Source organism: Neofelis nebulosa, chromosome 11, assembly GCF_028018385.1.
Source record: "Neofelis nebulosa isolate mNeoNeb1 chromosome 11, mNeoNeb1.pri, whole genome shotgun sequence".
NCBI lineage: Eukaryota > Metazoa > Chordata > Mammalia > Carnivora > Felidae > Neofelis > Neofelis nebulosa.
In genome coordinates, this window is record NC_080792.1 from 78,217,604 (window position 1) to 78,229,639 (window position 12,036).

Genomic DNA, 12,036 nt, shown 5'->3' on the forward strand with positions numbered 1-12,036 from the left:
GTTCCTGGGGAGCAAAGACCAGAGAATTCCAGAATGTTCCGAGGAGGCCAGGTGGTAGACAAGGAAAGGGAGTGGGTTGGGCAGTTCAGCAGGCTCTGAGTTTGAAGCCCCGCATGGCACCTGCCTGCTTGGAGCTTCCTCCTCCGTCCAGAATGACTCATTTGACCTGCCTGGCTGACCTACCTGTGGGCACGTTACTTACCTTCTCTGGGCCTCAGTTTCCTCATCTGTAATAGTGCTTAGAACAGTGCCTAGTCTGTAGTGAGGGCCATCTGTTTGCTTAATAAAAATTAAGCGAATGACATCCACCTGAGGGTTTTGCTCTCGGCAGGAGAAACCCTTTGTGAACTTGAGCCCCGACCTGTCCTGGGCCAGGGCTGGGCTTGCCGAGGAGGTCGGAGGCCTTGGGTGCCACAGAGCCAGCTTAACTGGGCCAGTGCTTCCACTGGCTCAGCCAAGTTCATTCCCAGTCTGAAAAGAGTCTTCGGTGGGGGGTGGGGGGGCACCGAAGTCCCCTGCGCAGGGCCAAGGCTGTCAGGCCGAGTGTGGCTTCATCAGGGATCCAGGCGTGAGCTGAACACCGTCGGAGCATGAGCACCAGGCAGGGATTTGGAGTGTCTGTTTGTTTGCTCTTGGTTTTTCTGGACCTCAGGAGAGGAAAGAGGGCTCACATAATGACACCCCTCCGTCCATTCTCATTTGCATCACTGGCCGCTCGAAGCCCCCCCGCACTTGACCTCCCTTTCTTCCTGGCATTCATTTCTCTATACTTCTCCCTCCCACCCCTGCTCCCACGGGGCTATCCTAATCCGTTCAGTGTGTAGCTTGTTATCTGGTGGTGTTCTTGCCAGATGTTTGTTCCCGTTTTGTGTGCGTGCGTGTTTTCGATGCCCTTAAGTGCTCCTATGGTTAGGTGGTTTTAAGATGCTCCGAATGCCAATGCCGTGTGTACTGTGCATGATCTGTCACTTCTAGCAGCTTATGGCATTCCCTAGTCCCCTCTCCCACATTGGACCTTCAGGGGTCTCCAGCTTCCAGCCGTCAGCAGACGCATGTGTGTGCCTCCTTAGACCCCAGATCCTCGACTGTTTTAGCGCACACAATCTCCCCGAGGTCTCCTGCCCCTGTGGGCCGGCACCTTCGGCTTTTGTTAGAGGATCGACCTCCGGACCTCCGGGGCTGGGAGTGCCTGGGAATGCACGTGGGCAGGGTGGAGGGATACAAACGCTCGGCCTCCTGAATCACGACCTCCATTGTTCCCAGAGCGCAAGCAAGGGCCAAGGGCACCTTCTGCACCCTTGACTAGCCTCCTCCCCTTCCTGATCTGATTTCTCCACTCCCGTATGGATTTTTTCCCGGAACACTTCCTTAATAAATCACTTTTGCAGGGATCCGCATTGGAGGTTTGCTTCTGGAGAGCCCAAGCTGAGGCATGTCCCCGCAAACGGCACACACGAGTGCCCTGGTGCTTGGTGCCTTCCGGGGCTGGAGGGTGCCCAGGGGTTCACGGGTACCCGCAGGGTGGCCTGAGAGCCTGTGCCCCCATCCTGCCAGCCTGAGGGGTAGCCGTGCCAGCGCTGTATTCTTGCCACAGCCCGGTAGGCACCAAGTTTCATCCAGCCGCGGTTGTCATTTGCAAGTCTTGGAGCATGAATTTGTCACATGCCCATGTTTGGAGGTTTCCCTCCTGTAAATTACCTGTTCCTATGGTTTGAGGTTGTTCTGTTGGGGTTGCTGCCTGTTTGGATTTGAAGGTATTTCTTGTACATTGTACATTTCTTGTACATTTCTCGTACATTGCAGATGGCACTCCCTTGATGGGTGTGGAGATGGTAAATATCTTCCACCACCGGAGGCAGGGCGTGTGTGTGTGCGTGTGCCCGAGTAACCCATCGTAAGGATAGGGCCTGGGTCCCAGCACGGGTGAGGCCATGGGGTAGAGAGCTGGGGGTAAGACTCCCCCAAGCCCAGAGTGAGCCATCTGGAGGAACCGTAAATAGCCGTGTTGGGTTATACCAATGATGGCAGCATGTGGGTGTTAGAGATTGAATCGCATCCCCCCAGATTCATACGTCGAATGAATCTAACCCCAAGCCCCCAACACCTCCGAATATGACTGTATTTTCAGGGATACGGCCTGTAAAGAGGCGGTTAGGGTAAAATGAAGCCATCTGGGTGGGCCCTGATCCATCATGACGGGGCTCCTTGTAAGAAGAGATCAGGACACAGGCACACACGGAGGCAAGACCACGTAGGACACGGGGAGAAGACGGCTGTGTAGGAGCCAAGGAGAGCGACCCTCAGAGGAAGCCTGCCAGCATCTTGATCCTGGGCTTACAACCTCCAGAGCCATGAGAAAATCAATGTCTGTTGTTTAAACTGCCCGGCCTGTGGTCCCCGGTGACAGCGACGCGGGCTGACCGGTACAGTAGGCGTCAGGCTCCATGTTTCCAAAGCCTCGGGGGGGAACGACACCTCCCCCCTTGCAAGTCGTCTGTGACAACACTTCTAATGGGCTTGGCACCCACCACATAGAAGTGTCCAGTAAATCACGATGTCAGCAGTTAATGCCACACGTGCTTACTGAGCACTTACTGTGCACCGGGCACTGAGCCGGAGACTGGTGAAGGAGGAGTGTCTGTTATCCAGCAGGCTTTTGGGGGGTGCTGGGGGCAGCAGGTGGGACACAGTCAGCATCAGAGGGAGAGGCCTGGGAGCTGGCCAGAGCGCAGATGAAGGGAGCAGTGGGGTCAGAACCGGGTACTGATAGAAAACTGGTGGACGCGGATTACGTCCACCCCTCCCTCCCCAAACAATAACAACAACGACAAGGACAAGAGTGGCCTTATGCGCTACAGGGATGTAAAATGCTTCACGCACATTACTTCGCCTCCCTGTGCCTCAGCGTCCCCATCTGAAAATGGGTGCAATCGTGTCCCGGCCCCGGAAGGCTGTCGTGTAAGAGGTGGGTAAGATGTGTGTGGCCCGCTGTCCAGTCACAGGAAGTGCTTAATGATCCGTGGTGAACTTTCCATGCCCCAGGCAGTGCCCCCAGAGCCCCTGGAACAAACACCGCCTCCTCAAGCCTCACGAGAGCCTGGGGGTAGGTCCTCGGACCAGCCCCATCACGCTGGGATTGCAATGGGGCCCCGAGGCCTTGGTCCCCGTTCCGGCTGCTGTCACAGAATGTCGGAGACTCTGGGGCTTAAGCAACAGACATCTGTCCTCACAGTTCTGGAGGCTGAGAGGTCCAAGGTCACACCTGAACAACTTGCTTCTCCTCTCTGAGCCTCAATTTCAGGACCTACAAAATGGGGATGATAATACCTGCCCTGCCCACTTCTCAGGACTGCTGGGAAGGTGCGCTAAGGCCATAAAGAGAAACAAAGGCGTCCTTTGCTTCATATGTGTCCCGTAGATGTCCAGGCAGGGATGCTAGGGAGGAGGGGGCCTGGAGGCAGGACACTGTCTCGATGACCTGGGGAGCCTGTCCCAGGGGCCTCAGAACAGCTCAACTCCAGGCCTTATTCTAAATGGGTGTAAGTTCAGGGTCACAGGCTGAATCTGGGAGCCAGCCAGGGGAGTTCATTTGCTCCCTGGGCTTCCTGGGCTCTCTGGGGGAGCTGAGGGCAGAAAGGGGGACGGACTGGCCCCAGGCTCACCTGCCTGCCTGGGCTGTGATGAACCATGTGCCCCAGACCTCAACCAGATGTCCTGAAAAGAAGGGCAGGGAGGTAGATCCCTGGAGGGTCTAGGACAAGGGGAACAATGAGTAGGTGTCCTGGGGGGGCAGGAGGAGGGGTGGTGCAGACACGGAGGGATGAGCTCCACTTTCTGGAAAGCAAAGCGGTGAAGAGCAGGGCTCAAAGTCTGAGCAGTGTGAGCTGGCCACCCGCTGACTGTGGGACAATAGCCTCACTTCCTCACCCTTACATTGGGAGTGACAGCAGCACCACTTCTGGGGACCTGGGGGGTTGTGTGAGCTGATACAATGAAAGTATTTATACAGCGTTCCGGGCTGTTGCAGGTACCCAGTCAACTATCACTTATCACCGCGGACTAAAACCAATAGAAAGTATAACTAGATGCAGGCATGAAGAGTAACCAAACCAACGTAGAAGCCAGACCAGCTGGGTTAATACGGTTGCTGCGTCTGACCTGCGAATGTGACTCTGAGCTTCCTTGTGGCCACATCGAAAAGGGAAACATGATCAGTTGTAGAACCTGGATGACCTAGAATGAGGAAACAGCCCAGTTCCCCCGGGGGAAACAACGTTGTTCCTTACCTTGAATTCTCCTGGGCGTTTCTCACCAAGCAGGGGGCTTCATAAGGGGCACCCGAGGGAGGCAGTGGGCAGTGTCATGGACCAGGATATACACAGCATTGCAGATGTGATTTTCATGTGGAGCCACTTCTAGGGGCCTTGAAGGAAAGGCGAAGGGAAGCCTGGGAAGGTGGCTCTGGGAAGGCAGCTCCATAGGAGGGTCAAGAACATGGGGCGCCTGGGTGGCTCGGTCGGTTGAGCTTCCAACTTCAGCTCAGGTCATGATCTCGCCGTCTGTGAGTTCGAGCCCCGCATCGGGCTCTGTGCTGACAGCTCGGAGCCAGGAGCCTGCTTCGGATCCTGTGTCTCCCTCTCTCTCTGCCCCTCACCCATTCATGCTCTGTCTCCCTCTCTCAAAAAATAAATAAACATAAAAAAAAAAAGAATGTAATGAAGGTCTGAACTCTTAGGATTCAGAGCTAAGGCTTAGAGAGCTGGGAGTCGTACGTGGCAGGACTGGGGACTGCTAATCCCTCGGGGAAACGGGGAGCCCAAGACACTTCTCACTTGGGATCCTTGGAGGTCCAACTTTCCAGCTGTGTGGCCTTGGGCAGGTTGCTTCACCTCTCTGAACCTCAGTTTTTGCACCTGTAAGTCAGAGCTACCCTTTCAGGGCTGTAGGGAACATGCCTCGCCAAGCACGTTTCACACATGCTGAGCGTTCAAATAAATGTTGGTTATGCGTATACGCCTATCGTGGATATATAGTTCCACACACTTTTTCTCAGAAGCTTCCTGATTGTTTAAGGACTACAAATAGCTAGAATTTTATGGCTCTTTAGAATTTACAGTTGGCCAAGGGTTCATTGTCACTACATGTGACCCTCCCAACAAAATGAGGGGGGCTTTCTTACCCCTATTTGAGAGACGAAGAGAAACAAAATCTTCGCCTGTGTCTCCCTTGACCCGCCCTTGAACCCAGGACTGGGGAGGCCAATGGGGGGGACCTATGGGTCCTGCGGCCTTCCAGGCCCCCTTCTACCTTTCCAGGCAAAGGCCATTTTAGGAGAGAGTGGAAGCCTGGGACAGAATAACAACAACAACAACAACAACAACAGCATAGTGTTTACCCTGTTCTAAGAACTTTACATGTGACGTTGAAACTTCACCACCATCGCATGATCCGGCCCATTTTACAGATAAGACAACCGAGGCGCAGAGCCGATAGCTGACTTGCCCGTGGTCACAGGAAGTTCATGCAGACCCAGGATCGGGGAGCTGGCGGCCTGGCCAGGCCCCAGAGTCTGTGTCCTTGGCTCCTCTGCTGTACGGCCTGGGCTGGCACAGAAACGGGCTCAGGGCAGGAAGGGTGTGTGTCCGGATGGGCCGAGGGCTGACCTGTGATGAAACACTCCCCCAGGAGGACTCAGGGGGAGGGCACACGTCAACGGGGGACACTGATGAACTCAATTCCTAGTAGACTGAGGGGGCGGATGGACAGACAGGCTCAGAGGTTGTCAGCACCACTCTGTGCTGCTTTGGCCCGGCCAACCCCCATCCCTGCCCGGAGACGGTGAGACATGGCCTGTGACCCCGAGCCGCTCCAGCCCAGCCGGAGAGCCAGACATGACGTTATCTGTGTCCAGTGCCTTTCTGGAGACGCGATGCAAAGTGCGGGGTCCCTGCTCCTCTCCACCCTCCTCTTGGGGCTCAGACACCTCCCCCGTTGGCAGCAGGGGAGGGGGTGCAGAGACGGCCTGGCACGTTCCCTCATTCTCTGAACTCCTAGCTGTCCTTGAAAACTCAGCTCAGATCCCGCCTGCCCTGAGAAGCACAGGATTGGTGCCCAGGCTGGTGAGCAACCCCTCCAGGCTTCTTCAGGCTTCCTGGCCTTGTCCCAGCTCACCTCTGTCTTGTGCCCTGTGATTGGCCGTGAGCTCCTGTGGGACGGGACCCTGGGGGAAGCCATTTCCTTGTCCCCGGGGCCTGCACAGCCCGGCACAGGGAATGTGGACATGGTCATTTCTTCCTCAAGGACACGCTTGGTGGCTGTCATCAGACCGTGATTTCCGGGGCATCGTGTAGAGATGGTGACCGCCCTGGTTCTGCAGACCTCGTTCAAATTCTGATTCCCCCACCCCCTGCCTGGATGGATGTCTTGGGCGAGCGTTCTCATCTCCCTCAGCCTTGTCGGTGCCCGTCATGGGGCCAAAGCAAGGGCATCCATAGCAAATGCTCAGCACGGTCCCTGGCCTCCATCGCTATCACGAGCACCAGTCACATTCCCCCCAGTTACGGGGGGGCGGGGGGAGCCGTATTCGGCCCATCTTCTGTTTGCATTCCAGGGTCACAGGAAGCCCCCCAGGACCCCTCACTGGGCACCTCTGGAATATTCTCCCAGCCTGCAGTATGGCATGACACCCAAGCAGGATGGTGCTTTAATTCTGAATCCCTTGAGCCCAGGGCCCTCAACGGGATTTTCCAAGTGGCTTTTATTTAATGAAAGCTAAAGATGACTTTTCTGCAATGAAATACCACCTCAAACCCATTAAGGACCAGTAATGCGTTTATATGGTGGAAGGTCGGCGTTATTTATAACAAAGCATCGATTGGCAGTCTCACCGGCTGAGCTTCTGGTTTGGTTCCCATTCGTCAGGATGGGGAGAGCCTGGGTGGTGGAAAGTGCATGGGCTCTGGGCTGTCGGAGCCCTGGGTTCCAATCCCACGGTTTACCCCGGGCCCTAACTGAATCACTAATATTTTTTGATCATGTGCCAGCACTGAAGCAACGTGCCGTATTTCTGATGCCTGTAATTTTTACACCCATTCTGTTTAGTAGTGAGTATTCCCATTCTATTGATGACGAAACTGAGGCTCCGAGAGGAGAAGTCGTGTATCCAAAGCCACATAGCTGGTAGGTGGCCAAAGCTGGGTTTGAACCATGCCCGTGAGACCACCTCCAAGACCTCCCAAACTTGCAAACTCCGCGGACTCTCAGTCTGTTCTTCCTTAGGTTGGGAAAATACCCAACAACGTTGTTATGGGAAGTGGGGAAAATACCCAACAACGTTGTTATGGGAAGTATGGTAGGTGCTCAGTGAATGCATTTGTGTCTGTCTCCTCACCGGGCTGTTGTGACAGCAGGTCTGTGTGTGATCCGCGACACCCATAGGGCCCAGGGAATGCCAAGTGAGCAGGACGCTTCTCTCTCTGGGCCTCAGTTTCCCAGATCCCAAACAAGAATCACAACACCTGCCTCAAAGAGCCCCTGGAAAGAGAAACTAAGGGAATCACAGTTCTTGGCACATCGTGGGTGCTCAGGACCGTTCCTTTTCTGTCTTCTGGGTGCCTCGAGTGTTCTGGGTCTGCCCTGGCAGAAGATTTGCATCGAACCATCCACACGCTCTCCCCCGTGCCTTCCCCGCACCCACCCCTGACTCAGAGTCTCATCTGTGGATGTGCTTGGGGGGGGAGGAGGTGGGGGTTGGGATGAAGGGTCCAGCCGTTAATCTGGGTTCACGGGGCTCTGTCGCCTTCCAGCCTCCAACCTCTGCTTTCTCCTCTGTAAACTGGGAGTAATGACAATAGATTGTATCTGTGGCTCTGAGTGCACCCAACCCCTGGCTCTTGGACCTGGATCCAACCACTGCCTCCTCGTCTTTCCTGCAGGTGTTCCTAGCTGTGCCCTGGGACCGATTGGCCAAGGACCCCGCTGGAGAGCTTTGGACACCCTAACAGTGAACGGTGAGGGACTTGTGCGGTCTGAACAAATGTCCAGAGGGCACCCGTGGGGGACCCGTGACGAGGTAGGGGCACTGGAGGATGCCAGCACAGCTGTCTCCTGGGTTTGGAAACATGGCTGGAGCCACGTCCACAGCGTTATCCACCCCTCCTTCATGGCCCTTAGCGTCATTGCAGTTCTGCCATGATTTGAGGAGCTTGATGAATGTTCTCTCCCTCAGTGGACTGTAAGGGGAAGGGGAGGGTCCCCGAGAGGCAGCGACCATGGTTGTCAGGAGGATAGACCCTGAGGCTGGGGTCTGACTCATGGCCCCGCCCCTTCTCAGCTGTATGACCTTGGGTAAGTGACTTCAGCTCCCTAGACCTCAGTTTTCCCATCTGTAACATGGGCTTGTTGTGAAGCAAGTAGTTAAGCAGTCAAGATACTACGCCGGCCCGGCTCAGAGTTGGGCAGGACACTGTCGGTCTTGCTGGTGTCGGTCAACCTCTTAGAGCCAGTTCCCCTAACGACTCCTGTCTCTGCTCACAGAGAATGGGGGACAAGGATTACAACACCTCCTTCTCCTACGACGAGGAGTACTCGGATGATTTTGAACCCATCGTGGTTTTGGAGGAGTCTTCTCCCCTGGAAGGCAAGGTGACCAGGATCTTCCTGGTGGCGGTCTACAGCATTGTCTGCTTCCTCGGGATCCTGGGCAACGGGCTGGTGATCGTCATCGCCACCTTCAAGATGAAGAGGACTGTGAACACCGTCTGGTTCCTCAACCTGGCCGTGGCGGACTTCCTGTTCAACGTCTTCCTCCCGATCCACATTGCCTACACCGCCATGGACTACCACTGGGTCTTCGGCACGGCCATGTGCAAGATCAGCAACTTCCTGCTCATCCACAACATGTACACCAGCGTCTTCCTGCTGACCGTCATCAGCTTCGACCGCTGCATCTCCGTGCTCCTTCCCGTCTGGTCCCAGAACCACCGCGGCGTGAGGCTGGCCTGCATGGCCTGCGTGGTTATCTGGGTCCTGGCTTTCTTCCTGAGCTCTCCGTCCCTCGTCTTCCGGGACACGGCCCACGTGCACGGGAAAACGTCCTGCTTTAACAACTTCAGCCTGTCCGCGGCCGGCTCTGCCCCGTGGCTCGCTCGCTCCGGGCTGGACCCCGCGGGCCTCAGCCGCCACGTGGTGGTGACGGTCACCCGCTTCCTCTGTGGCTTCCTGGTCCCCGTGCTCATCATCACGGCCTGCTACTTCACCATCGTCTGCAAGCTTCGACGCAACCGCCTGGCCAGGACCAAGAAACCCTTCAAGATCATCGTGACCATCATCACCACCTTCTTCCTCTGCTGGTGTCCCTACCACACCCTCTACTTGCTGGAGCTCCGCCACGCCACCGTGCCGGGCTCCGTCTTCAGCCTGGGTTTGCCCCTGGCCACCGCCATTGCCATTGCCAACAGCTGCATGAACCCCATCCTGTACGTCTTCGTGGGCCAGGACTTCAAGAAGTTCAAGGTGGCCCTCTTCTCCCGCCTGGTTAACGCGCTGAGCGAGGACACAGGCCACTCCTCCTACCCCAGCCACAGGAGCTTTACCAAGATGTCATCCATCAACGAGAAGGAGACCAGCATGCTTTGAGCCTCATCCCCGAACCCCCGGTGGACAGGCACTCCGGCCTCGGAGGCCCAGAGCTGTGCCTTCCAAAGACCACCGCAGAAACCCCCTTCAGCACCCGCCAGCGCCTGCTAGAGTTTACCTGGGGCTGGCCAGTGCTTTGAGCTGGGAGTCCAGGGCTCGGAACTCCGTCCTTCGAGGGGCGTGGCTGACCGGGCAGGCCGTGGACCGGCATCCCATGCTTCTTGGGAGACCTGCCTTGGCTGACCCAAAGCAAAAAAGGGAGCATTCTTAAAAGCGCTGCCATGAACCGGGATCAGCATAAGACAGAGGGACTAAGCTACCTATTCCGCCCTCCCCCGGAATCACAAACACGCCACGGGGCGTGTTCCTGGCCTGAGCAGCAGAGGTCAGGGCCAACCCAGTGTGATGCAAATCGCCGCCTCGCCCCACATGCCTGTATCACTGGCCAGCCAGAAATCCTGCCGCCCGCCCGCATCATTCCTCCGGGTGAGGGCAAGTGGAGATGCACAGGTTACCTGGGAGAGGAAGGTGACACGGGCACTCGCGAACTGCCAGGACCATGCACTTGGCTTTCAGATCAGGTGGGAAGACAGAGAACAGGTCCTGAGGAGCCCTGTGGGCTCTGTGAGGGCAGGACATGTGGGGCCTGGGGGAAGGGGTGGAGAGAGAGGAGCAAAGGGCCTTCAGAGGATGCGGCCTGAAGGCACCCGGCCTGGAACCTCCCAGGTGGAGGCCGCTTGGGCCGCAGCTACTTTGGGGGTGGGGGTGGGGGTGGTGTCAGCCCCTCACCCCCGGCCCTGCTCTCACCTTGCACTTGTTGCCTGGGGGCTGGGCCATGGCAACAGCTTCACTCTCAGCTTCTTCCCCATCGTGGGGGTTTTCCCTTCCTTTCCCTATCCACCGCCTCTGGCTGCAGGCGCTCGGATTAAAACACGCGACGGCGGGGGGCCCGGGAAGGAGGGCACCTTCTCCTGCTCCTCAGCTTTCTCAAAGCCTTGCCAGAATCGGCTTCAGGAAACAAGCTGGGGGCGCCTGGCAGGTTGAAGGGCATGTCCGAGGGCTCGGTCACCGATCGCAGAGCCCGGAGCCTGGTCCCTTGAACCGTGCTCTGGAGATGCAGGCTGTGGGGACGGCAGGCGCGGAGCCCCTCCTGGCGCGGCCATGCTGTCTTTTCCCACCTGGGACTGACGCCTCCCTGTGCCACAGTGTCCTTGTCCCATTTACAGATGGCAAAGCTGAGGCTCAGGGAGGGTGGGGAGTAACTCGCCCACTGACACACAGCCGGCAAGAGGCAGAGTTAAGATGTGAACCCAGCTCTGTCTGGCTCCGGAAGCTCTGTCTTGTTGTTGTTTGTTTTCAATGGCTAATGTATCTATTGAGAATATTCTAGACTATAATGGTAGCCCACATTTATTTAGTGCTCCCTATGCTAAACTTATTCCTCCCAGCAGCCTTGACTTCCAGTTATTACTTCCCTTTTACATATGAGGTATCTGAAGCTCAGAGAGGTTAAGTAACTTCCCTGAGGGCGTCCAGCTGGTCCCTGCCAGAGCCAGCATTGGAAACTAGGTCTATCTGACTCAAATAAGGCCGCAGGATCAGGGTTTTGAGAGAGGCTTGGGGTTTTGACCACAAATATTGATTCATCAACAGATTAATATAAACATTTCCTCGGCCTATACATCAGCTTTGCAAATAGTTTTTGAAAATGACCCAACATGGCAGAGAAAATACTCTTGGCCTCCAGTTCCCTCGACATCCATCCACACGTGCCCACCGTGGTTCCCAGCTCCTGCGCCCCCTGAGACCTCCGGGAAGGCAGTGGGGAGAGAGAGGATGGGCAGGAGGTAGTCGTCGGTGGGCCGGGGACCCTTGGCCTCCCAGTGTCCACACTCTCTTCCAAACGCCATCATCGTGAAGCCAATCCTCCGACAAGATGCAATGAACAGATGTAATGTCTACAGGCGTTGGGCAAGTTCCCGAGGCCCCGGGCTGTTTGGAAATCACACCTCATTAAGAGACAGACTGTTCCTTCCCTTCTTGGGCCATTGTGCTTATGATGAGGCAGCTCTGAAGTGACCCTAAGCCAGGGCGCCCAATGGCTTCAAGAAATCTGAACTTGGACCGGCTGAGAGCAAAAACAGGGAACTTTAAATATTGCCCCGTGCCCCTCGTCATCCCCCAGCCCCCGCCCCAACTTCACAAGTGAAGCAACGAGATGGCATGGGACGTCTTCCAGACCCCAGAGACGGTCACCAGCCACGCAGGCTCTGACCCCCAGGTGATACTTGTTCAGGCGAGTCCCTCACTCCTCCTGGGCCGCGCGACAAGCCAGGAAACCAGCTTGTTGGAAAAGCTGATGAGCGGGAGTAGAATTCAAACCAGCTGTTTTCCTCCTTA

The 12,036-nt window shown here is 56.3% G+C and overlaps 1 protein-coding gene across 7 annotated transcripts in view; it reads left to right on the forward strand.

Annotated features, from left to right (window-relative positions):
* CMKLR1 (chemerin chemokine-like receptor 1) overlaps positions 1–11,762 on the forward strand; it is a 49,097-nt gene extending 37,335 nt beyond the window's left edge. For all 7 annotated transcript variants that reach the window (XM_058691074.1, XM_058691080.1, XM_058691076.1 and 4 more), the window contains 2 exons: positions 7,935–8,009; positions 8,536–11,762. In XM_058691074.1, coding sequence (XP_058547057.1) covers positions 8,539–9,636 — 1,098 coding nt within the window. In that variant the 5' untranslated portion in view covers positions 7,935–8,009; positions 8,536–8,538 and the 3' untranslated portion in view covers positions 9,637–11,762. The remainder of the gene's footprint in view (positions 1–7,934; positions 8,010–8,535) is intronic.
* The last annotated feature ends 274 nt before the right edge of the window (positions 11,763–12,036 follow it).